Source organism: Chelonoidis abingdonii, chromosome 6, assembly GCF_003597395.2.
Source record: "Chelonoidis abingdonii isolate Lonesome George chromosome 6, CheloAbing_2.0, whole genome shotgun sequence".
In the NCBI taxonomy this organism is placed as follows: domain Eukaryota; kingdom Metazoa; phylum Chordata; order Testudines; family Testudinidae; genus Chelonoidis; species Chelonoidis abingdonii.
Genome location: NC_133774.1, coordinates 122,458,980 through 122,486,638, shown reverse-complemented (window position 1 = coordinate 122,486,638; position 27,659 = coordinate 122,458,980). Strand labels below are relative to the sequence as shown.

The 27,659-nt window shown below is 40.0% G+C and overlaps 1 protein-coding gene across 1 annotated transcript in view; it reads right to left on the bottom strand.

The window, feature by feature from the left end:
• Positions 1 to 27,659, bottom strand: part of SVEP1 (sushi, von Willebrand factor type A, EGF and pentraxin domain containing 1) — a 181,787-nt gene that overhangs the window by 85,450 nt on the left and 68,678 nt on the right. The window contains 18 exon segments of the mRNA XM_032764936.2: positions 1,177 to 1,334; positions 2,109 to 2,310; positions 3,384 to 3,497; positions 4,445 to 4,558; positions 5,296 to 5,392; positions 7,235 to 7,326; positions 7,906 to 8,067; positions 8,870 to 9,031; positions 10,062 to 10,223; positions 10,994 to 11,227; positions 11,590 to 11,781; positions 13,544 to 13,652; positions 17,462 to 17,583; positions 19,616 to 19,810; positions 21,841 to 21,972; positions 22,228 to 22,335; positions 24,644 to 24,773; positions 27,280 to 27,398. Of these exon segments, the coding sequence (XP_032620827.2) occupies positions 1,177 to 1,334; positions 2,109 to 2,310; positions 3,384 to 3,497; positions 4,445 to 4,558; positions 5,296 to 5,392; positions 7,235 to 7,326; positions 7,906 to 8,067; positions 8,870 to 9,031; positions 10,062 to 10,223; positions 10,994 to 11,227; positions 11,590 to 11,781; positions 13,544 to 13,652; positions 17,462 to 17,583; positions 19,616 to 19,810; positions 21,841 to 21,972; positions 22,228 to 22,335; positions 24,644 to 24,773; positions 27,280 to 27,398 (2,604 nt within the window).

Here is a 27,659-nt window from a genome sequence, read left to right as displayed (position 1 = left end):
CAAATGTATCAACAAATTAAATGAAGCTTAATCAAATGCAATAAAACTAACCACAACCAGGTTAAAAGTACTTGCTTTCAACTGGACTGACCTAGAAATATTTTATTTCTAGCCTACAAGGTGTTCACATGGAGCCTTCAATATCTAGAAAAGATGCAGGGTTTAAGAAGCATAATAAAAAAAAATTCTTGTAATTTTCTGGTAGATAATGAACATGAACCTTTCACAACATTTGGATGTGCCTTTCAGCCCTCTGTCATACAACTAACATGTCCATCTAGCCATCCTAAATCCATAAGTGCTTCATTGGACCTGTGGATGGGAACAAACAGAGGCATGGCTCTTTATGGAATTAAAAAGCATATTGTGCAGTTATGGAATAGAATTTGTGTCTTTTATGTTCAAGGTATTGCAAGGTGCTTTATAAAGAAGTAAAATGCATGTTCTGTGCAAATGCAGCACCCATTATGCATTCAGTAGTAGTTCTCAGAAAGCCCTGGACATTAGAAACTGTTCTGCTGAGAGAGGGGATGATGCAGAGATGACCAGCATGTCTCCTGCCTCTTCCTAAACATTGCCAGTGGATCTTTAACTTCCATCTGAAGATTCACCACATATGAGTAGAAGGTACCATAGGTTAATGTCTTGTCTAAAACAGAAATGTTATAGAGCCAAATTTGTCTCTGCTGTAACCTTGCTGAAGTCCAAGGAATCTCACCAGGCTGGAATTCGACCAGTTATCTTTAAGAATGTATAGTGGAAACTTTATGCCCTTTGTTACCCCAATATCTGTGACTTTCTGATGCAAAGCATCACGAGTAGTATGTGAAGTACAAAAAGCTTAATAACTAGGACATGTGAAAGAAGCTAAAATTGAACTTCACAGGCCTATAGTGCACGACAGAAAGGGTACTGTGCTTTTAAGCAAAGAAAAACATTATCAAAATATTGTTTGCTAGCATGCATGACCTTACTTTGTATTTACAGGCTACATTTGAAATTAATTATTATTATTATTATTTATACTGCTCTGGCTTGCAACGGCTTTGCTCAGAATTGAGACCCCACCCTGCTAGCCGCTGTATAGAGAAGCCATATGGTATTAAGTCAGCTAGCATAATTCTTGCCCAGAAGCTTTGTCAAGCCACCTTTTGCTGACACTGTGGTCCTGTGTACCTGTTTCACACCTGCTGCCTGTAAAGCCAGGAGGACATTTACAAATGTACGAGTTCAAGGCATCCACACAGGTAGCTTGGTTTAAACAGGGATTGGATTCACACTCATTGATGTTCACTTCACAGTGCAGTCCTGTGTACCCTGTCACACATTGACACCTGAGGATGAAAACAAAAAACACTCTTCTATTGTGGCTGCTTTTAAAGTTCACACATCTGTAGACTACAGGCATTCTTTGGTTCTGCTAGAGATCCAGTTACATTACAAAAATCCAGAACATTAGAGAGGCACTCCAATATTATGGAACCTTGAAATTCACAACAGGTCCTTTTCTATAAAATGGACCAGAGCAGAACACCCCATAAACATCAGAGAAGTTCTGATCTGGATCCAGAAACAAACTTTTTGGTCCAGGTTCATCTTGATGAAACATAAAAATAGAAGACAGAAAAGGCTGAGGTCCATTAACGCCCATATCTTCCCCTAGCCCAACAATCACAGGAAACTTGATCATGTGGGATACACAAATTGATGATCATTGTTCAATGCTATAATAAAGGTTAAAAAATGCCACAGGTTCCCACCCCACTTCCCCATGCCAATACAGCCTAGGGGGTGGGAAACTGATTCAGGAAAATAGTACCTTGTAAGTTTCCTCACTCTGTAAGGGTGGCTGCCCTACAGCACTTTCACTTTCTACCCCTCCTCCGCCACATTCTCCTCACTATCTATCACACCCTTGACAAAAGCTAAAATAACACCATCACATTTTTTTTTTTTTTTAAATATCCACCTTTCTCCCACACTAGGGTGCATGTTGAGACCACCCGACAGAGTAGCCCTATAGCCTTTGCTAAAATCTTTCGGGAAACCCAGACACTGCAGGACATCTGGCTTTGCATATTGCAGGAAGTCTGTCAGCAGTTTTTCACCTGAAGTTGTTGATACCATCTTTGCATGTGGCCCCATTCTTACAGGGTCTGCTGAGACACTCATCAATGTTTTTTTCACACAAGACGCCAGTAAACCCAGGAAGGCACTTGCAGTGGAAACTCCTGATCCTATCCTCACAAATGCCCTTGTTCTGACATGGGTCTGAAAGGCATTCATTCACCTCTGTTTCACAGCGAGTGCCTGGGAAGAGAGAGACCAAACCAAAGCTTTACATTCAATTTAAAAAGATTCAAAATCTGTTAGGAACAATCAGGAACCAATTTCCTGACAAATCTAGAAGACAATTAAAATTATACAGAATTCTTTGGGGAACGGCAAACAACAGATTAGCTGAGTGGCTGGCTTTTTTCCTCAGCATAAAATATATTGCATTGATTGGATGCAACTGTAAAGGAGATGCAGGAATCAACTTCACAGTTATAGAAACAAAACCCTCATTACATGTTTGTCAACATTTTAAAAAACAAACTTTTTCTGGGAATGTACAGAAATGAGTGCTACCAACTTTTTTAGTAAGTTGGGCTCTTTAAATAAGAAGTATGTCTCATCTGTCAGTTTGTAAGTGGTAAAGTAACGATGCTCAGGTGTCAATATGGGTTAAGGGCTGGATCCTTCATCACCAAAATTTCCATGAACTCATACATTCCCAGGATGTTGTGTGTGTGAAGAGTGCAGGATGGGCCCCCGAGGATATATTAAAAGCACACACACAATCAGAAGCTGAGACATCATTCAGAGTAAATGATGGGAGATACAGAGAAGAGAATGTATTGCTGAAATGGAAATGAGGTTGGAACCTTTTAATTTTTTAAGAAAACCATCCAGGAGTTTAGTTGTGCATCAGGTTCCAAGTTGTGAGATATGCAAAGTTGCAGAACTTCTAATAGAGATGGGGAGGCTTTGGCCCATGGATATGCTGCTATATAGTAATACATAAATAAATAAATAAATAATAGTATTTAACACTTGTACATCAACTCAGAAGTATTTCATCAAGATGAATATTACTATTCTTTGTTCAAGCTCATACAAAGTTGGGAATAGAAACCAGATCTCCCGACTCCCAGACATGTGTTTGAAGCCACCAGACCACGACCTTCTCATCTAAATATTACACATGCCTAGATCAATGCACACCTATAGCAAATCTATGAAGATAATTTTGAATTACACTGTACTTCTTAGTGAGCATAAGGTAAAATTTTTCTGGTTAAAATAAATAATAACTAAATCAATCAAAAAATACAGCTTACCTGTGAATCCTTCTGCACATGTGCAGTGATAAGCATTGATGTCATCAACACAAAGTGCTCCGTTCACACACGGGTTGGACCTGCATTCATTTATATCCTCCTCACACAGTAAACCTTCAAGCAATAACAGTTACAAGACATGATATATACACAGTATTTGAATACATACATGGTATGTATCCTGTAGTGATCACTTTTGAAAGCCACAATGGCAAAATATTTCTCATGAAAGGTTATTGAAAGCAGAAGATAAAATCTTTCAAGGATGCAATTCAATGTGAACAGTTGCCCATCCGTACACATAGTTATTGAGACTTTGGAGACAGTGGAGCTCAACATTTAAAAAGCATTCAGCAGCACATGTATAATTTTAATTCATATTAATTATAAACAGTGTTTATAGGATAATGTGATATAGGGTAGAGACTGCTTAGGTGGAAAATACTAGGTCTTTTTATATCTGTGCATAGAGTAGGAGGATACCTATTTGATAATCAGCAATTTAATGATAAAATAAATTAACACTCGATTCAGCAAGGTACAAAAGCACGTGCCAGACTTCAAGCATGTGAAAAGTGCTGTTGAGAGACAGAACGTGTGTGTGTTTGTGTGTGTGTGTGTGTGTGTGTGCGCGTGTTTTCATTAATGTTCCTGTTCTAAGAGAAAAGATGAAAAAGTATCAATTAGGCATCCATAGGATTACTCACATGCTTGCACAAGTGTCTTGCTGAATCAAGGCCTTACAATATTAGGTTTCATTAGCCTTTTTCCACAAAAGTGCCTCGTTAATATTTCTTCACTGTTATTCCTTTTTTTAGAACAGAAGTGTTACTACACACACACAAACCACACCTTGAATATTAATCCTTTTACTTCATAAAATATTCCACTACACCAAAGGTTTTCTCTGTCTAATAACAGGCCAGATTCTCCCCTGTTATAACACCATGGAAATCATTGAAGAAATAAGCATAACCCTAATAGGTCCATTTTATCTATGCAACATGTAATTGACACCCTTACAAAGAGGAGTTATAAAGCAATTAAATCACTTCTGTCACCTGTATAGCCTGGTTGGCACTGGCAAATGAACACCCCAATGCCATCTTTGCAAACTCCATTGTTGAGGCAAGGGGTTGACTTGCACTCATCAATTTCCTTTTCACACTTTAAGCCTAAATTGAAAAACAAAGCAGGATCACAACTGAGAACACAGAAAGAAAGTGTCATTAAATCACTCAGAAACATGGAGGGCATTACAGACCATTACCTTTGCTTTAAAACACAGCAATTTACCAGAGACCTATGACAATTGCTATCAGAAAGGTACAGTGCAGATCAGTCAATAATAAAATACAAGCTGATCTGTTCCAGATCTTCAACTGTAGCACATTTCTACCCTTTAAAAAAAAATCATTGGGGAATATAACATACCCAGTTGCTTTGGAGCAAGAGCAGAGCTCACAATGGATACTTGCAAAGGTGGACCTAATGGGACGGATGGACTGAAGTGAGAGTTTCTCGGTCCTTGCTGATCACAGTTGTGGTCAAGGGGTGAGATTTTCAAATATATTCAGTCTTGGTCTGATGCTGCTCACATTGAAGTCAATGGGGATGTTACCATTAACGCCAACAGAAGACAGTACATAGGGCAACATGAGCCTTTTGAAAATCTCTCTTAGAGAACAAACACTGAGATAAACCATACAACAACCAAGGGAACAGTCCTTCATTTTTTTGTAAAATGTGAAGAATAATGAATAACCTGTGTCAGCAATAGTGATTTCCATTAATTATATTATCTGCTTTTTCTGCCGGGAGTGTCATGTTCTTTTAGAATTTCTCTTCAGAACAAACTTTCTAACTACCTCATATGATGAAACAATGTCCCCCTTACGTACACACATTTTACCTGTGTATCCAGGTGGACACATGCAAATGTACCCACTTCCAAGCTGTTTGCATGTGCCATTATTATGGCATGGTTCCAGGAAACACTCATGAAAAACCTGTCACAGATGGGAACAGTAATCAAAGAGGTGGAGATACAACCATGGGTATTACATAGACAAATATCTATTCCAAATCTAAACTGCAAACTATTTCACTGTATCTGGCAAACCGCTAACCCAAGGTCACAACCTTTTAGCACTCCATATGTCTGTGACACTAATTCTGTCTTTATTCATTGACTTGCTCATTACTCTTATGATTTTATCTTCTTTATAGAGTTCGTGTATCTTTTGTCTGTAACTGTGTAAAACAATCTCAACTCACAGTTTATAACATAAAATCTAAGTGATGTGCTGAACTGTGAGACTATTAATTAGCAGCAATTTTCCAGCAATCTTCTATGGCAAGTACCTTCTCTGAGGTCAATTTCCCCCTTAATCATTCTTTGCTCCATGGAGGAAGTATCTAGACAGCTGAAGTTAATACTTGTAATGGGAGTTTTGGGTGCTCTATTTAACAGTTACTAGATGTTTGCAGCTCTTTCTCTACAGAACTTAATAATGACTGACATGTAACAGCATTTTTAAAAAAAGTCTTTATGCCACAGTTCTCTAATATTTCTTTTTCACTCCGTTCCTCTCCACAGAGATTGGTAATCTATCCCTGGCATTAGCCATCTGTAGTTACTGGGAAAGGTGAGTCAGGGACTGCATTAGGCCTACAGGCTGTATTTTAGCCACCCCTAATCTAAAGAATAGAGAAATAAATACCTGAAGCTAGTGGCATGAAAGGGACTTTTTCAGATGTTAGCATTCTAGTTATTGTTATTTACTTGTACTTTGGTAGCAGGCCTCCCTTCAGCAAATCACTCAAGCTTGTGCTTAACTAAATATATGAATGGTCCGATTGACTTAAATGGGAAAACTCCCATGCTTGTTGTATTGGGGCCTACGTTTGTGGACTGCACGTATTATAAGCTAATAGTTCAGGTCTAATTTATCACTTACCAAATTTATTCATCTAATGTGGCTTCTCACAACCTGATTCTGAGACAGAGTGGTCTTTTCTGAGTTACAACAATGGGAGCCTTTCATGCAAACCCATAGTCCTGGGAATAGTCTCCACTCATGTGAGTGGTCCCATGTATTTTGAGAGGGCTAATCACAGGAGAAAGGATTTGTGGAATTGGGTCACACCCGACTTATCTGACATCTCTTCTTAAATTTATATAAATCAGAACAAATAAATGAAAATAAATACTTCGGAACCAGAACCTGGAAGCCAAAAGTAATCTCCTGGAAGACCAAAATGAAAAAGAGACCAAATAAAAGAGATACTGCTTATCAGCATAGGAGCTACTGATCAGATGAGAGGCAGACCTGCCAACTGCAAGGAGTTGGGGGTTTTATGTTTTTTTTTTTAAATAAAAGTTTAGTGACATTTTTTATGTCCAGCTAATGTTATCATGCTTCTAAATCTAAGACTGCCTTTGACTGGATCAAATCTCCCTGTCCCAAATATTACTGTTCTGTTATTGTAGTAGAATTTTAAAATACAATATTTTAGTGAATCACTATTAAATTACCATTGAGTGGAAGAGATTATTAGAAAAATGTGAATACAGTTTTTTTATTTCTGCTGCGTAAGGCTGTTAATTAAGGACTAATATATATATATATGGCTTATATATAAGCCAGTTATGGAGTTATAGGGCACAATGTTTGATCACTTTAATCAAATAAAGGTAGCCCCCATGGTAATTATAGCTGCCTAGTTTGGAAAGTAACCTCAGTATCACAATTATATTCTGGAAGGCATTAGCCATTTAATATTGGCATCAGATACTCTGTTTCTTCCATTAGAGCTAGCATCATTGAAAAAAAAAATCTTGTCCTTGCCTGACTGCTGACTTTGTATTGCTTGCTGATATTTTCTGGAGAGACTGGTACCATTACACTCTCCTCGGCCGCTGTGAAAGTAGAGCCAAAACCTAAACAGGATTATTATGAAAGCAGCTGTTAATGCAGCTTGACAAGACCCTAATTGCATTGCACTGATGCACTTAAAAAATGCTCTGAGGGAAGTGGATTTGTGGGAACTAATAACAAAACTTACAGTAAAAACACATTCAATTCCAAAACATGAACATCTATAATAAATGAAGGGGGGGGGGGCACTGTGGTGAATTCACTCATTAGACTTATTCCTCTCCAGTCCTGACTTAGAGCTTAGATGGTCACATAAATCACATTAGTCTGTCTACCTCAAGGTAGTTTTTATAGGCTGAAGGCAAAACTCTCATTGTTTCCAATGGGGTTACAATCTAGGCTCTGTTACGGAACCTTAATCCATATCACACAATCATACACAACTGTGTGTGACTGGCAGCTTCTGATAACTCAGAGATAACCCAGGAAAGGAATAGCACAGATGCTGCATTGGTAGAAATGTGTGGCGAACATTGTGGAAGGAGAATGGTCTATTATTCCTTTGAATGGAACCAATTTTCACTAAGGACCAGATCCTGCCACCCCCAGTCACATTCTCTGGAGAAAATTAATCAACTTACTTGAACAGTCTGTGATGGATCTGGCGCCAATGATCGTAGTTGTCCCATAAAAAGGACAAGATAAGCAGTAGGACTTTCCTGGGTCTGGTTGATAGTAGTCCCGGGGGCAGGGGTAGCAAGGCATTAAACCAGAGCGAGAGAATTCCCCTGCTGGACAAGGTACTGCAAAGTGCAAAACAAACTCTAATGACTGCTGGCTCCTACTGTATGATCTTTTCCTCACCATCTTAAGGCAGTTTTTGCCTCAGTCCTACAAGACTAGGCCAATAATCATGAGAATTTTGCAACCAAAATGTGTGCTTATGGCCCCAAATAAACTCTTTATACAACCAGAAAAATGTTGCCATGTAATCTTTGTTCTTACGTAGACAGTTCTCAAATTCAGTCAAACACCCCACACTGCAGTCCCTGCAAGGCACAAACATATTTTCAACAAGGTGAACACCTGGAGACAGATTCTCTTCCCTGTCCCACTCTCACTGTGGACTGTTTTCCTCATGAGCCCTTGGGGTGCAATTGCCCCAAAGGGGCCTAGACCAAGACAGAACCCATTGATGGTAGTTTATTTTTGAAAGCAGACTCAGTAAAAACTGAGTAAGGACCTCAGGATTTTGACTCACAAAATGACTGGCTATTGCCTGCATGGTTGTTACAAAACATCTAGTAGTGTTTTCTACAAATAAAAAAGAAAACATTTTATTATCACATAGCCATCTGAATATCTGACACAAGGCTTACACTAGAATTCTGTGTGCATACAGCACAACCCCATCTCTCAAATCTTTCAGAAAAACAGGTGTTTGATATGCAGCAAAAAATTAGGTACACTGCTGCTGGGTGATATAACTGCACTGCAGTCAGCCAGGAGCTGCAGGTAACCTGAGGTCAGATAAATGGGGCGATCGTGGATGGTATTTAGCAACATTTTGTTTTCAGGAATTTCACTGGCCTTGTCTTCACAAACCTCCACATTCTGAGATATCCACAGCTCCTCTTTTCACTGTCGATATGTTTTCTGGACAGGCGATGCAGTTCTTAGATCCAAAGACAGGTTGATATGTGCCAAGAGGACATGACTCACAGGTTTCAAGACCATTAGGTGAGTACGTTCCCTGCTTGCACTGAGCTAAAAGGCAAAATAATACATAAAGATTAGGCATAAGGCTAAGCAATATCTAACATAAAGTATGTCTCCTGTCCCCTAAAAATAAAGGTAACACTTTATAATATATTGACAGGTAACCTTTGAAAGAAAGAGCTACCTGGACATTTGTAAACCAGAAGACAGTGCTCTGTGCAGCGTTAAGCAAAGTACAGACAGCACAAAGCATCAATCCCCCATCTAAATGCATTTTATTTATTCTGAGGTTGTTCATTTCACTATAGTTTCATGGACACATCTAAACCACAGGCTGTACAATGAAATGTGCAACACACAGAATAAAGAAAATGCAATTCTGTGATGGCTGGTGGGCTGCAAATTACTGATAGTGTATTTCCAAGATATAAACTAGCTATAGTGTATTATATTGCAATCTGCTGCAGATTGTTTATCGTTAGCAATTCATATTTTAACTAACAAAGCCAATTAAACAACAGCAATTAGAAAATACCAGTTACTATTTCATATACAAGTTGCAAAGTGAGAGCTCTCTTCTGGCTTCGAGGCAGAACGGTGCAAGGTGGGACATAGAAGTGACAGTGCCAAGAGGTATTATTCCTTGGGAGATGTAGAGGATGTTGGCAGGGAGACGTGTACTAAGATGTGGCACTATGTGTACACTTCCCTTTCAGTGTTGCAACATGCACTCTCTCAGCCTGTGAATATTAACTGGGGCAAAGAGATCCCTGGTTCTCAACCTCTCGAGCTACACCACCTTTCAGGTGTCAAGCACTGCTGGCCCTAACAGTCTGCTCCACTGACACTTAAGAGGTACAAGCAATGGCATTCTAGATATCTTCTAAATACCTTGGTATTCTCCCCTCCCCACATGTACCCACACAGGGGCAGCCAGGATCTAGGCAAAAGCCATAAAGTAACACAACAATCCATTTAATTTTCTATGGTGCTATTCTAGTTACATTTTGCAATGCTCAGTAGTTTCAAGCACTAGAAGTAACCTTCAAAAGCGATTTTCTGAATGCTGAGCTCGCACCTTTACATTCAGAGATACTCCTGGAGTGCAGGTATTCGGTATAGCTACCGGATGGGCAACTTTTGCATTCCAGCTGCCCTTCCTCATCTTGATAGGATCCAGTCCAGCAGCTTTCACAAGTGCGATGCTCCAGAGAATAGTAGGTACCCAAAGGGCAGTTAACTGGGATTTCAGAGAAGCAAAAAATAAAACACAGGTTAACCATGGAATACCTGACAATAAGCAGATGCTCTTCTTGGTATTTCAGGGCAACTCCATTTAGCCTAACTCGGTTTATCTCAATCTTGGCTTCGTGGATTCAGTGACATCTGTGCAACCTCACTGACATGACTGGGTTTGCATAGGGGGAACTGACTGGAACTTTGTAAACATTTGTATTCATGATGAATAGGAAGGAATGGACTGTCTCTCCCTGCCTGAGGGATTCCCTGACTCCATCTCCATCCTTAGAGGTTTTTAAGGTCAGGCTTGACAAAGCCCTGGCTGGGATGATTGAGTTGGGGTTGGTCCTGCTTTGAGCAGGCAGTTGGACTAGCTGACTTTCTGAGGTCTCTTCCAACCTTAATCTTCTATGATCTATGAATAGGATCCAGCTCACTCTCTCAGTTACGCTGGAATGGCAGGGCGATTTGTAGTAAAGGCTGTGAGTAATAATTTTCATCAGCAGTGTGAATCAATGTGATCAAGTTCATATAGGGAGCAGAACTGCTAGGTAAGGCGTACTTTTTACATAGCCATTTTTTGGAGCAGCCCACCCTTCAGAAAGCAGTCTGCAAAAAGCATTAGATAATAAATTGCTTTGGCAGGTCTCAGCTACTGTAATCCTGTGATGCCTGTGCCAATACCCCACTCCAAACAACTATCTCCCCCAAACTTTTTTTTTTTTTTAAATTACATATACAGGATATAAGGCCCAGGAGCTTTTGGCTTACCACACATTCGCCCTCTCAGAACTGAACCTGGTCTACAGAACAGAAAGGCTTTCTCAGTTTCCAGTGAGTTGCTGTCAGCTACGACCAGTTCTGATGCAAACTGAAAAGAATACATGGGTTCCTTATTGAGTGTCCTTTTCAGCCTGTTTGTGATAGTCTCTAGAGTTTTAAGAAGTCGCTGCTGGTTTTCTGATTCCACACTATCATTCCTTTCATTGGGCAATGGCACGCTAGCTGGAATATAAAAAGAAAACACAGGCATGCACAGTGTGTTACAGATTTTATTGCTATTCAGGCCACAGGCGTCTATGTGAGTGGACCAAAAAAGCAGTGATCATTGTTACTATGGTCAATGGGAACTGACCATACAAACCCACGCTGTATCAAAATGTAAAGTGGGCAATATATAGCATATATAGTGCTGACCACACAAATACACTACCCAAGAAATGAGCTAGTGAGAAAATGTGACTATAAACTCAGTGAGAAGCCTGTAGGCTGCATTTCCTGCTGGCTTCATGAACTGCAGACAATGTAATATTTTGTTAAGAATAAATTATAAAAAGGAGGAGCAGGAAAGGGAAGTTTTTCCTTACCAGTGATATTAAATATTAACTTAATTTTGTGATCTGTCATTGGAATGTTGAGTTTTTTGTGTCTCTTGACCCGGGAGGGTGCTGTTTTCACAGAGCCAGAGAGAGGCATTTGTAGCTGTTCTTCCTGCACTATGTCAAGGAAGTCATCGTAGGAATAATCCAGACGGTTTGCTGCGCCCCAGCCTCCGGGTCCTGCAACAAGAAGCAAAAGTGGTTGGAAGGGAGTTCTGTCCCCATGCTCATTCAGGCCTTTGGTTCATTCCCAAGAGTGCCAACAAGTGCCACCGCATAGTGGTTTCTGAGATGTGGCTATCTGTCCAGGAGGAATTAGACCAGAGGTTGGCAACCTTTCAGAAGTGCTGTGCCAAGTCTTCATTTATTCACTCTAATTTAAGGTTCTGCGTGCCAGTAATACGTTGTAACATTTTTAGAAGGTCTCTTTCTATAAGTCTATAATATATAACTAAACTATTATTGTATGTAAAGTAAAAAATGTTTTAAAAATGTTTAAGAAGCTTCATTTAAAATTAAATTAAAATGCAGAGCCCCCCGGACTGGTGGCCAGGACCCAGGCAGCGTGAGTGCCACTGAAAATCAGCTTGCGTGCTGCCTTCAGCACGTTTGCCACAGGTTGCCTACCCCTGAACTAGACCCTCACACTCAGTTCACGTAGCAGACTGAACAGCTGTGAGATTAACACATTTGGTCACTGTTGAACTGGGTCTCACTCATATAAATCCTCTAGTGGCAAAAGACTCCACCTCCAATCCCTTCAGCTATCCAGTCCATATTAAGCATATTGGGTCAAATTTATACCTGGTGTTACACCCCTAAAGTTATAAATTGTACCATATATTCGTTTGGCCCGGACTGTTTAAATGAGTGGTTCTGTATGTAACGTGTCTTTTTATAATGATTGGAATTGAAGAACTTTTGCCTGTGCCATTCAGCATCTCTTTTTAGAAAAAAAAGGAAGTATAAATAATCTTTGCATATAACTGAGCATCGTTATTCAGATGATAAGTAACTAATGGCAAATTTACCCAAGAATCTTGGAATTATGTTCTGTGATTATTTCATAACTGATCTTTTAAACTATCGTTTCTAAAGAACCTGAGCCAAATTCTGATCTCAGCTACACAGATATAAATTTGGAGAAATTCCAGAGACATTAGTGGAGATTTCATTATTGTTTCCGCCTAACTACCGTCAGTCACCAACCAAGGCCCCAATCCTGCAGTCTTAATCACACAGTTATCCTTACTCACTGCTAATATGTAAACTTGTGCACATATGTCAGGTTCAATTTAAATCGGTAACAAAAATGAAAGACTCCCTCAGTTACATTAACAATTCCCAGAGTCACCCTGTCTCCTTTTTCAATGTTTTGGTTTCAAAATGTCTGGTTTTTGAAAAGTCCTTTTCTTTCAAGACTAGCCAAACAGTTCCATAGTTGTATTGGTCTTATATACTATGAGGCACCTCAGTCATCTTTTCTCCAACATGAGTATAGTGAATTGTAGTTGGGTAAGAGCAGCAGAGGGATAGCTCAGTGGTTTGAGCATTGGCCTGCTAAACCCAGGGTTGTGAGTTTAGTCTTTAAGGGGGCCACTTAGGGATCTGGGGCAAAAATCAGTACTTGATCCTGCTAGTGAAGGCAGGGAGCTAGACTCAATGACCTTTCAAGGTCCCTTCCAGTTCTAGGAGATAAGATACCTCTGTTAATTTAAAAAAAATGTGCAGTGTATGAAACAGACAGGCTAGTGTAATATTTTGTCAGATCAACTGTTTAGTGTCTCAAGTGCTCTGTAATTACTTTCTTTAAATCTTTCACACAGCATGCTTAAATCTACCAGAGCTAAATGTACCCACCACATTATGGCTTAGCAGAGCTAAACGTATTTAAACCACATTAAACCTATACAGCTAGCAAGCCACACAAAAATTAAATTACCAATTGCAAATCCATTTTCATAGTCATAATTATATTCTAGGCAATGTTTCTGTGGCAAATCCTCCAATCTGCAGTCAATGTCATCGACATCATTACAGAACGATGGGACCTGTAAACAGAAATAGACAAGCCATTAAGCGAACAAATAAATATATAATCTAATCTCAGGACAAAGCACCCAGTCTCGCCTGCTCTCTGACATTAGATTTCATCCTGCATAGCTATTACAATCAAACTGTTTAAAACTTGTGCATTTAGGATTTCCTCCCACTTTTGTGGGAACTTGTGTAGTTGCAAGAATTCTTGCAACGATATATGCACAGTAAGAAAAATCACTTGAGAGGAAGGATAGTTTTGTACTAAAGCACAAAATGGAATCTCAGTGACCTAGGTCCAAGTCCCAGCTCCAGCTCTGTGTGTCTTTGGATAATTCATTTAACTTCGCTGGGCCTCTATTTTACAAAATAGGGATAACAATACTTCCCAATGCCACCATGGTGCAGGTGCTTAACTCATTAATGTCTGTAAAGCTTTGTGAGATCCTCAGATGGAAGGTGCTATAGAAGTGCAGAACTATTTGCTTTTAGGTTGGGCGATATATTGTTCAAAAGCTTCATTTCCCCACTGGGATATGCTTTAAAGTACAATTCACTGTTTCATTTAAGTGGGTTTATAATATTACAGACAGAGATCTTACTGAAATCCTGCTGAACACAGTAGGTTGCAGATGAAGACAGCTTTCCTGTGACATCACTGGAAATTCACAGTAATGTGATCCTACTGGGAGATTTTATTAGTCCTAAACAAAACTGGAAGTCTCTCCTCAATAAAACCTTACAATAAAAGATAGTGTTACAGTGAGAGTCGATTATAACATGCTATACCATCACACTGTACAAAAGAAAGTAGGCTATACAATTAGAGAGGAAAATATTTTCTGTGCTACAGTGAATTCACTGTATCCATTTGGTATAATTCCATAGCAGGGTAATGGATGGGAGAAGAAGAACGGAGATATGATGTATCTCCATAGTTTGCATGCAATTTGAAGCCTGAATATTTGGACTGAATGTGGGTTGAGCACGGAGGGGACGCAGAGGTAAAATCCACCTGCATTGTGAGGACAGGTGTGAAGCTTTTCCAGTTGCTTTAGCAGCCGTAGCCGCTTCATGCGAGTTGCATGGATATTGTACAGGTCTAGGGCTGACAGAAAGACATAGAGGAGGCAAAGGCATCATTGCATAGCTGTTCCACCTGCATTCTTCTTGTGCAACTCCTAGCTGGTGCTTAAGCAGTGCAGAGAACTTTGCACAGAACTTCCATGGCTAAGGGAGAATTGCCCCCTCAATGAAGGGAGCGGTGACCACATCAGAGCTTAATGCAGTGGCAGCTGAGCTTTCTTTGATTTAACCCAGTCTGTTGCTTTTCAGGATATCTTTCCTGCAGGATGAGTTCTGGGAAGTGGCTTTTGTTAGCATTTACTTTCTCCCCCTCGCCTCTCACTTGGAGCTTATCCCTGTGGCTTGTGTGTTTGGAAGCTGGTGATTTCTTTTTTTTCCCCATTGGATCACTGCTGGGATTCCAAGAGTCTTTGGAAATGGATTGGACATATTTAAATGGACTTTTGGCTTTGCTTTCTCCAGCTTATTGCACTTTAACATAAATGCTTGGGCAGATCTTCAAGTGTTTTTCATCAGTAAACTTAAGTTCTTATGTTCAGTATTCCATGCTTGTCATTTTAGCTAATGTTTTTACTTTGCACTTTGGGCTCACATACAGTTGATAATATGCTATCAAAGAGGAGGAATGAAAGGAAAACGAGCCAGGATTTTCCACAGAAAGAAAATAAAGCCGAGCCAATAGGCGGGAAAGACACAGATGTCTTCAATCTCCCTGGTCACTCGATTACAGACCTAAAAGTCGCAATATTACAATAAAAAATCTTCAAAACAGACTCCAACAAGAGACTGCATAATTGGAATTAATTTGCAAATTGGACACCATTAAATTAGGCTTGAATAAAGACTGGGAGTGGATGGGTCATTATACAAAGTAAAACTATTTCCCCATGTTTATTCCCACACACATATTGTTCCTCACACCTTCTTGTTAACTGCTGCAAATAGACCATTTTGATCACCACTACAAAAAGTTTTGTTCTCTCCTGCTGGTAATAGCTCAGCTTAACTGAACACTGTCCTTATAGTGTGTATGGTAACACCCATTGTTTCATGTTCTCTCTGTGTGTGTATATATACATCTTCTTACTGTATTTTCCACTGCATGCATCCGATGAAGTGGGTTATAGCCCACAAAAGCTTATGCTGAAATAAATTTGTTAGTCTCTAAGGTGCCACAAGTACTGCTGTTCCTTCTTCAATCAGAGAATGACTGTGAAGTCTTGTGTCTGTCCTGCACCATTCAGAGGTGATTGCAGTGACTCAGAAGTCTTTGGGGTTTGTGATCCAATGAGGGCTGCTGGGCTGGGGGGTCGATGATGCTTCTGTGGGGAGAAGATGCTTTTGTTGGTAGTGCTCTTCTCTTCTCCCCTCTGTGTTGTCCTCTACCCGCACAGCCCTCAGTTCTGGGGCAGCACTGCTTCAATGGGTAAGGAAGCTGATTCCAAAGCCCCTTGAGGTACTGGTGCTTCTGCTCGGGAGCCATGCAATGGACAAGTGTGGGGAAGAAAAGGGCTGAGGATCTGCTCTGGGATGATGGGCAGGAGTGTGTAGAGCATACCTGGGTCCTACTGAGTTCGCTGCTTTCTCAGGTGGTATAGTGCAACTTACCTGCAACCCTCTCATAACCCACTTCAAGATTGTGTCCCACAGGTTGTGAACTACCGGCCTGAGCACAGATCAGGACCCAGCAGGGCACCAGGACTGACAAAAGTGTGCTCCGTGGTTTGAGCAGGTCACCCAGGCATTCATCATACAAGTTCAAAGAAAGTTCAGCAGATAAATCTGTCTTTAGGTGGCCAGGTTTTCAAAGGTGTTGAGTACTGGGAGCTCTTATTGACTATAATATCAGTGATCAGGATGCCACAACTTGGAACAGAAGGCTAATAATTTAGGTACCCGACTTCTGGATTTAGGTACCTAAATTTAGGCCCCAGATTTGAATTTTTTGCCATAGTCCCCAAATGTCAAGAAAAGTGCTGTATTGGGGGAGCAGGTGCAAAAGCATCAAAGGGCGCATCAACACAGCCCATGAAAGCGAAACTCCCAAACTGGGTCAACAGACATGGGTTAGCGGGGCTAGCGCCCTAAAAATAGCTGTGCAGACAGCCCTTTGAAGTTGTGGCTTAGGCTGGAGTTCGGCTCTCAAGACCGCCACCCTCCCTACCCTTCAGTGCCGAAGTGGCAATTTTAAAGCGTTATCTACCCAGCTATTTTCAGAGCCCCGCTGGCTTGCTCCTGCCTGCTGTGTAGACACCCTAAATGACTTAGGAGCCCATAACCCATTAGATTTGGGCTCCTCAGGGCTCGTCTTTACAAACACTTAGTATGCAGCAATCTGGGGGTGTAAACAGGAGTAGATCAAAAAAGTGAAGCCTTTATAATGCAGCAGCAGGGTCCACACTGACACTTAGTGCGGGGTAGATATATACTCAGGGTTCAAACAGACAAGCCCTAAGTCACAAGGCACTTTTGAAAATCTTACCACAACTCCAAGACAAAGACTGTGGTTAACTCCTCAATTTATGGATGCAAACAAAGGTACAAGGGTTTGCATAGCAACCCCTACAATAACAAAGCAGTGAACTTTGCCAATAATGGAGTCATTTTCTATTTTGAAATGGAACAGACTTCCCTTTCAAGTTTCTAAGGTATACAGTAAAAGAACAGCTAGGGAAAAAATGACAACATCTTGGTTAAAAAAGGGTTTATGAAAAATGAAAGAGTATTACTAACCTACCATTTTACCAAGCGCACTCTGAAAAGCCTCAGCAAAGTTTTTTAGAAGGTTGCTGTCATCACATCGCGTTGTTCTGTAGAGCATCTCAAAAGACTTGAACCCATGATTTGCAAAACGATTTACTGAAAAAAGTTGGGGAAAGACACTTTTATTGTTTGTGATTTTAGAATAACAGTTTCAAAAGAATACTATGGACAGGATTATACTAAATATTCATATTATCTGAACTTCCTTTAAATACAAGTCACAACAGAGGAATATAAGGACAGAAGAAAGAAGTGGTAAACTTGACTGTTACAATAAAATATATCCAACTACTTTCATCAGATAGAGCACAATGTGGCAACAACTGAAATCCGTGGATAGTAATTACATTTCCAGTACACACACTGTATTGAACAATTTAGTGTAGAAGTTCCTAGCTATTAAATATCCATTGTTGATGTAATTCAGCATTTTCTTAATGGAAAAGAATCTGTTAGTTTTATGGATTTTTTTTTTAAATCATCAAACATTTTAGCATATATTTTTAACACGCCTGAGAGGGAGAAATTAATGCTTATTACTAATATAGCTTGGCTTCAAATGCAAAATTCTGATTCAGATTTCAAGCAACCCAAAACTCTGAGGTATTCAGATAAAGGATTTTGGGTTGACCCATAATTAGAACACCCTGACCTGTGTTGATGTCTATGGGGGCTACTTGTGTGAGAAAGGGAGCGTACAATCCATCATAAACATCGGCTTCATTTGAAGTATCTGGATCTATATTCAGATTTGGATTTCATATGACAGCAGAGCATGGGGCGGTCCAAGCTGGGGTTTGGATTGGACACATCTCAAATTAGAAACTTCTAATAAATGCTGGTTGGATCACAATTGGTTAAGATCAAATGACTATATTTTGTGAAGTTATTTTTAATGCATTTTTATTTGCACAATTGCACTGGAATTTTGGCTGGGTTGAGAGAGTCTGGCTTGCCATATATCAAAAACAGCTCACTAAAGCTTCGTTATCCATTCCTCCAGTTGTAATAACACTGGTAGTCTAGACCAAGGGTTCTCAAATTGTGGGACACCAAAGTGGGTCACAACCCCGTTTCAATGGGGTCACCTTGGCTAGTGTTAGACTTGTTAGGGACCAGGCCCAAGACCAAGACCAAGACCAAGCCCCGCCTCCTGGGGCTGAAGCCATAGGCACTGACTCCATGAATGCTCTGGGACTGGAGCACCCACAAGGAAAAAATGGTGGGTGCTTAGCACCTACTGGCAGCTCCGCAGGTCAGCACCTCCCCCTCCCTGCAGTGCCTCCTGGCCACCAGCGGGCCCCACCAATCAGCACCTCCTCTTCCCTCTCCACGCCTTCTGCCTGCTGTGAACAGCTGTTTTGCAGAGCGCAGGAAGCTGGGAGGAAGAGATGGAGAAGCAAGGATGTGGCGTGCTACGTTGAGGGGGCATAACTGGGTGGGAAGAGGTGGGGTGGGAGTGGAATGGGGGCAGAAGAGGTGTGGTGGGGGTGGGGCCTTGGGGGAAGGGGTGGAATAGGGGCCGGGCCTGGAGCAGAGCCAGGGGTTGAGCACCCCTCTGCACTTTGAAAAATCGGCGCTTGTGGCCGAAGCTGAAACCCAAAGGTTTCAGCCCTGGGCAGCAGAGCTCAGGTTACAGGCTCCCCTGCTTAGGGCTGAAGCCCTTGGGCTTGCCCCCCCTTTCTCCCCAAGGCAGTGTGGCTTGGGGTGGGGGGGCTCAGGCTTTGGTGCCCCATCCTGGGGTCATGTAGTAATTTTTGTTGTCAGAAGAGGGTCACGGCGCAATGAAGTTTGAGAACCACTGGTCTAAACAAATTAATTCAACCTGTTGTATTTTTTAACCAACACGCTGTGCAGATTTTGTTTCCATTGCTATCTTGTAAACCCCAAAGACTCAAACTTACTATTATATTTTATCCAGGTTATGAAACAATATATTGTATTCCTAAAACCCTTTTTGTACAAGGCTCTTAACAGTTATGGGGAAGGGACAATAGAAAATTTATCATGTAAAACAGTTATAATTTCTAGTTATTGAATCACGTTTCAAACTATAAATATTGTTGGAGACATTACAAGCTTAGTTTACAGCAGAAAAACAAAGGTTAATAATCAAAGTAAAACTCACAAGAGCAGTCAGGCCATTCAGTAGAATATGGTGGTTTCCAGATACCATCCTCATAGGCACAATAGTAGTTTTCAGATGACGCTGCTGTAAAGTTATAACCATCCATGCAGCGTAATGTGCAGTTAACACCTGCTTCATCTTCTATGCATATAAAATTCCCATTCATTGGGGTAAAGGAAATTTCACAGGGAGAACCTGTGAAAAAATATATTCAGTTCACATAACGATAGCTTTTAGAGTAATATAAACAAGTACACAGGAAACCCTGAGGGATAGGATTTTCAAAGCACTTGGTCTAATTCTGCTTCCCCTGAAATCAACAAGAGTATTCCTATTGACTTCAATGGAAGGAAAATTAGGCGAATGTTAAGCACTTTTGAAAATCCCATTGTGTGAATTTAAAATCCAGAAATGCAAAGGTTGAAAAAAAGTCAAGCACCAAAAGTGTGGAAATGCAAAACTGAAAGCCCTGTATGCTTTTGCTTAAAACTGGGGTCTCTCTTTAGAGTACGCTAAATTATTCATCTATTAACATAATACATAACATTAACTAGAGAACTTTTTACACAACCTTACACACAGTAAGTTACAGTAGATTAAATACAGTATCTGATTCTGATGTCAATCAGCTTTACACTGGTAGAATTCTATTGACTTTAGTGGAGTTACTCCTGATTTATGCTAGTGTATAAGTGATCAAAATCAGACCTATAATCTTCAGAGCTGAGCAGATTTTTAAAGCCTCAGTAAAATATAATTAACAAACCAAGTGTGAAGAAAATGAGTTCATAGTCGTTTTAAAATTGTTAGTGTTTAACATTCAGTGGCCAAGAGTTTGAGATGATACTGAGTTTGAAATATTCAAGAGTTTGAAATAAAGCCAAATCAGAGAACAAGTGAAGTGAGCCTGATGTTCTAAACCCCAATATCCTTGAATCAATTTAAAAAATTGAATTAAGTTTCACTTTGAAGTCTCTCAATATTCATAATTTTGAAACAACCAAATTTGTATTATTCAAACTTGGCTTGTCCTGTAAATCTCACTGAGACTTAAAAAGCATGCCAAATCTGAAGACTGTATATCAGGGATAGGCAACCTATGGCATGTGCGCCAAAGGCGGCACGCGAGGTGATTTTCAGTGGCACTCACACTGCCTCGGTCCTGGGAACTCTGCATTTTAATTTAATTTTAAAAGAAGCTTCTTAAACATTTTAAAAACCTTATTTACTTTACATACCACAATAGTTTAATTTAGTTATATATTATAGACTTCTAGAAAGAGACCTTCTAAAAAGGTTAAAATGTATTACTGGCATGCGAAACCTTAAATTAGAGTGAATAAATAAAGATTCAGCACACCACTTCTGAAAGGTTGCCAACCCCTGCTGTATATACTCCTGTAACTTACTGTTTCTAAGGATATACACAAAATACCAGTGTATGCAATATTAAATATTGTATTAATTAAATAATTTACCATGATGTAAAAGTGAGACCCAGTTTGAAGGCGTAAGCAGTAGGGGGCTGAGTTAAAGTTGAAATTTCAACCATAAATCTGCATTTGCTAACTTCTGAATGATTGATTTTCTTAACTCATTGTTAGCTTGCTGGTTGGGGCATTCTTTCTCCCCTCACACTCACTCCTGCTTTCTCCCCCATATAATACATACCCCCATACTTATGCACATATATACATGCGTAAACTCAATTATAAGGCTAGAAAGTGTTTCATTTCCTGTTAGAATATTAGCAGTTTATTAAAAAAAAATCTGTCCAGAGAAATCTTTCATTCTGCTGAACAGAAAGTAGACCACAGTTTAGGCTATGTTTCTTGTTGACAAATAATTGGACAATTGCCTGAAGTTTTATAGGACTACTGAGTAAAACTTTTAGTGGCTTTTACACCTATTTTGAATGTATGGAGTACACTACTCTGTTACTCCAAAGTTTTGCCATATAACTCAATTGATTTTATTGATGGACCTGATTTCACTGGAGTTACACTGGTGTAAAACAGTGAGACAAATGCAGAAGCACATTGGTGCAGTACACATATGCACATTTATAACAAGTATTATATTACACACACACTTGTTACTTATCAGTGAATTATTCATAGCACTGAACATTAAACTGGCTGATGGTGATTGATAGTGTACAACTGCATTTTTACTAGTACTAAATCATTTTGTGTAAATGGCCAGAAGACGATCAAATAACAAACCTTTGATGACAATGTGGATCTCACATGTCCTGTTATTTCCTGAGGGGTCTGTGGCAGTGTATTGAACTGTTGTCTCCCCTTTGAGGAAGAGATCTCCAGGTGAATGACTTTTAGTGATAGTCAGGGCAGCTCCTAGAGTAGTTTAAAAAAAAAATCAATGACAAGGTTTTCCTGGCCTAGTATATTGCAGCTGACTCTACAGAGGCTGACTACACAATGGACAATTTAGGCTTATTAATTTTCTCAGTAACAGATGTGCTCAACCACGGTAAGCAAAATGGTATGTTGCTAAAAAATGATCTCCTAATCCCAGGGCTGCATGTAGGAACTGTATGGACCAAACCACTCTTTGGCTGTTTCGTATATACCTGAGCTGCATTATCTCACCTGAGTTGTCAGAGAACTGAGGCTCCTCCCATGTTGCTCTGTACTCGTTCTCCAATACCTGAACTGGAGGTGGAGATCTGCATCTATCGATTACAGGGGATTCTACATCTAGAGAAGTTGAAGAGACAGCATGAAATTTGATCACAGAACAATAGACAAGTCGTGGGTCATAATCAGAGGTGATGTGAAGGGTGTTTGAAGTTCCACATCTGTAAAACTGTATAAGTGGATCTGTGTTTGAGAGTAAGTTGCTGTAATATATATGCCAAAAGATGGAAGTGCAGGGTTAGAACAGGAAAAGTATCAGAACATAAATTAGGGAGAGTGGCTTTATTTGGTTGTCTTTCCCGCACAGTCCCACTCTTGGGCCGCCTTGTTGAGCAATGTAAACTATCTTATGCCCACTAAATAGTGTATAATTTACTCCACTGTTTATTGTGCCTCTGAGGTTGGTCCATTGTCAGAAAAATTGATCAACGGTCTCCAATTGACCAACAAGACTTTGGCTCAAGCTACATGAACAGCCACACAAGTTTCTTAAAGCTGTGGTTTTCAGCCTGTGGATCATGGACTGAATCATGTGGATCATGGTCTGCAGACCCCCTGTCTAAAATTTCCATATGGGTCTCTACCTCCATTTAAAATTTTTTAGGGGTTCACCAGCGAAAAAAGGTTGAAAACCCACTGTCCTAAAACAACTGAGCTATCCTTGATAGAACACAGATAGCCACCAATTCATAACACCTAATACACTGAATGTATCCGAGCACTGGCTCTGACTGAGTTTAGTGATTAAAAATAACAGCAGACACCAAGGTATCAAGCCAAATGCACACCAGAATGAGCAGATGCCATTCCAACAGAATGCTGGATGAAATTCAGTAAGTGACATAAATATAACTTAAATTAGACATCAGGTATGTGTCCCAGAGAATGCGTGTAAGTGGGAAAGCAGTGTAATTTATGCTGATTTGGGACAGAGCAAATATATGAAGTGAGTGTAATTCATATGTAGATGCGGCAGGAGAGAGTAGGGTATCAGAAAAAGCAATGAACAGGTGGGTGTTATATAAACAGCCACCTTTTTACTGTAGCTTACATTGAAGTATCCCTATCACAATGAAGACTAAATTCAGTCCAGGTCTAACAGGAACAATACCCACTAAAGTCAATGGGAAAGGAGTTACATACACTTCTGGAAGTCTGAATCTGGTCCCCAGAATAATAAACTGGTATAGGTAACACTTGCTCTGCATACAACTAAATGCCAAATTGGTACAAGTTGCACACATTTGCTAACCAACATGCACCAGATGTGTAACTTAAACTATCACCTACATTACCCTTGCATACCCACCAAGTTTGAATTGCCTCTGTATATTACTACCAAAGGGAACAAGAAATACATCAGCCAGACGGCTTGTTAAATGCATAATTACAAATACAAGGGCCAGACTCTGCTGTCACAGGCTGTCGTGGATTTCAAGTATAACTCTGTTTGAAATTGGTGGAAAATTGATGTGAGAGAAGAATTAGGATCAACAGAGAACAACTTTGCAGGTGCTATCACAACATGCCTCACCTCATATTTATCCATCAAAACCATCTCATGTTATGTACTTATTCAACAATTTATTTAAAGTCATTAGTCAAGCCAAACTGCAGAAGGCAGAAAGTTGTCTTTCCCTTCATAAAGCTAAGCTAGTGTGTCTCGCCACTGATAAACTCCCAGGTAACTTGACAGAGAAATATACCTTCTCACCGCTATGCAGCAGCATCACTAGAACTAAATGGATACTGCAAAAAAGGATTCAAGCACATTTGCTCAAAGACAAAAATTGCACATTGGCATTAACTGTATTTACCATCCATTTTATTTGCATTCTGTAAACTTTTCAAAGAGTGAATTTTTGTTCATAAGACAGTTCACTGAAAGAGAGAGCATGCCTCAAATACTTGGGCAAACAAATACTTGCATGATTTATCTCATTGGAAATATGTGGCCATCTTGAAAGCTCTTTGTGGGTTTGGGAGACATTCAGTCAGGAATTAAAAACAATGGTCTGTGAGTAAACACAACACGCATGCCACATAGCTAACCCTAATGCCTGCTTATGTTTTGACAGATTAATGCACTTTATTTATGAAATGTGGGCAGGCCCCAAATTAAGAACAAATGCTTTAGCTGCAGCCAATCCAAATAAGCAATCCAGCATTTGACAGCAATTACTATATTATGCAAATGATGGCCTCCATTGAGCCAGGCACTTATGCATGTGAACTCAACAGGACTATTCACTTGCTTAAAATTAGGTGTGTGCTTAAATGCCATGGTGAATCAGAGCCTCCTTCTGCAAAAATTAAACAGTTTTATCTTTGTCAGAATCCTTCCCAGATAATTCTGAATAGCACTTACCAATAACCTTGACACTGAATGTGCAGCTTGCCTGATTGTCGGACTTGTCCACTGCTGTGTAAGTGATCACAACTTCTCCAATGGGGAAAAGAGAAGGTGGTACAAAAGCTGGAGTAACGTGAATTGAGACCTTTTAGAGGAACAGACATTTGTTATTTAAATGCAAACATGGTTCAGTAATCACATATTTGTATTTTACAAAATGTGCATGTAATGTAATCCTTTGAAATTAAACCTCTGCATGTTTGGATGCATGTAGATTTGATTCTCTTTTACCCTTTAGCAGTTTAGAAAAGCCATAAATTGTACATACATTACACTTACACCCTCTTACAGGCTTCTTAATCTGGCCGAAGTAATGGAAGGGACCTTAATATAAAAGAGAATCACGCCCACACGAATGTAAGCAGCTCAACTGGAAATCAAAGTTTTCATTGGCCAGAGTTGTAACTCAGAGAACATTATTCTTTACAAATCAGTTTGGGGGAAAATTCTGCCATTGGATACACACATAGACCTCCCATTGTTGTAATCATTGGGCTACAAATTTAGCCCAATTGTGAGCTCAACTGTAAAAAGCACATGAAAGTTCGTAAGTTGTTACAATAACCCCTAATAACAAATGTTGATGGGAAAAGGCATGAAAGGGAGAGACAAAGACTGAATTAGTCCCAACAAAAAGGCCAGGGCCGGCTTTATGAACTGCGGGGCCCGATTCAAATACCCAGCGGCGGTCCGGGGCTTCAGAGCCACTTCAGTGCGGGGGGCCCACTCTGGGTTTTCCTCAGCACCGAAGGAACCCCTGCCTCCAACCTGCCACTGAAGACCTGGAGCGGACCACCCCTCCCGCCATCGCCGAAGACCTGGAGCGGACTGAGTGAGTAAAAAATAAAAAAATTAAAAAGGCGCTTTAGGTGCGGGGCCCGATTCCGGGGAATCGGCCTAAAGCTGTCCCTGAAAAAGGCCTACTGATATAACTCAAGGACTATGCTAAGATCATGCTTGGTACACAAGAAAAGCATGGAACCAGAAATCAGTGAACCAAAACTGGTGTGTCTGAAAGTAGGCCTAACTGGTGGACAAAATAATGAGGGGATGATCTATTCCTCCTACCATTCCCTTGTGGGGTCCTTAAAGAAAGAGACTTGGGGAGAAAAATTGGCTACTAGAGTGAGCTTCATCCTTATGGCAGCCACCTCCGCCATCTCCATGAAGACCCCAGCCCTTTGTCATACTGATCCTGACCAGACTGGGCCAGAGAGAGGGACCCAGATGACATTGCCACCTCCCCTGGATCCAGCTGAATTTCACCTGGGATGAAACGGGATTAGACTTTAAGAACAGCTCCAGCACAACTCAAATAACTTCTTCTCTTGTCTCCAAAAGGACAGTTATTACCATCTTTGATACCATCTAAGACAGTGATTCTCAATCAGGGGTATGGGTACCCATGGGGGTATGCAGAGGTCCTCCAGCAGGTACATCAACTCATCTAGATATCTGTCTAAACATAGAATAGGCTACATAAAAAGCACTAGTGAAGTCAGTACAAACTAAAATTTCATACAGAGAATAACTTGCTTATACTGCTTTATAAGTACAATATTTATATTTCAATTGATTTATTTGATAATTATATGGTAAAAATGAGAAGTCAGCAATTTTTCAGTAATAGTGGGCTGTGATGCTTTCATATTTTTGTGTCTGTTTTTGTAAATAAGTATGGCAGTTTTCAAGTGCAGTGAAAACTGGGGGTACGCAAGACAAACCGGACTCCTGAAAGGAGTTCAGCAGTCTGGAAAGGTTGAGAGCCACTGAATAAGAGACTGTCAGATTAAAGGGTTTTTCTTTCTAAAAACTTTCTCCAGCAAAAGTGAACAAGGGATGTTGTCAAAACGAAAGCCTTACTTAATACTTTACATTTCAAACGTTTTAACTTTTTTTCTTCTTTTCTTTACCTTTAATAAAAAAGTTAAAAGGATTTTAATGGTGTGTTTGCCATGTTACTAAGCAGGCTGAAACCTCCGTTTACCAGTCTTCGGCCTTGTTTAACTCTGCTTGACATTGGACAGTGATTCGATTATGTTAGCACCTTTGGCCCAGACATTCCATCTACATTAATACATCACCGCCTACTTCAGTGGAAGTTGCTGGCCTGTATATGAAGCTTGATCATGGTAAAGAAATGGGATTGTATTTCTCGTATGGTGCTGCGGTGAGTTTTCACTTATCACAGTGGGCTCTTTTTAGCCTTTGAGTGTTATGACTTGGTTTACTTCCTTGAGGAAGGACTGGATCGTATGGAAAGCAGATTACTAAACTCCTCCATATTCGGAGAGCTCCTTTTTAAAGTCCCATTCTGTATTTAATAAACAAGGAACCAATTCTTCTTTTTGACTGCATAAATTAACTGTACAGAACTGTATGCATATAAAACACCATACAGGGTATTCAGTAACCACATAAATCTAACAGAGAAAATGCTGAATTCTGAAGATATTAGTTAACAACAGATCTTTCTACTACTGCACACCAAGAAACAAGATATTCTAATTGCTCAGAGACATTTCAGAACTCTCAAACAGCTACCTGAAAAGGGATTGTATCAAAATAAAATCTATATGTTTTAGCTCTACCTCATCTCCAGAGTTATCCTTTGCTATTGGAACCTGCCAGCTAATATTAGCAGAGTTATGATGTTCCAGAGTCCTTGCCTCAATATTGTCTGGACAGCTGATTTGAGGAGCTTCAAAATCTAATTGAGAGAGAGAGAGAAAAAAAAATCAATAATGGTTACTCAGCTGGCTTCCTGTGTGCACTGTTTACCAAAGTGACTAGTATCATCTCATTATTTCATTTTGCACCTGTTTGCTTTCTCCACCTCTTACCTACATTCTTACACTTAGATTGCAAGCTCTTCAGGGTGGGCACTGTCTCTTCATTATATTTTTGTACGGGGCCCACCACAGTGGGTCCTTGGATTCTAGGAGTTCTCATACTACAAATGATACTAATA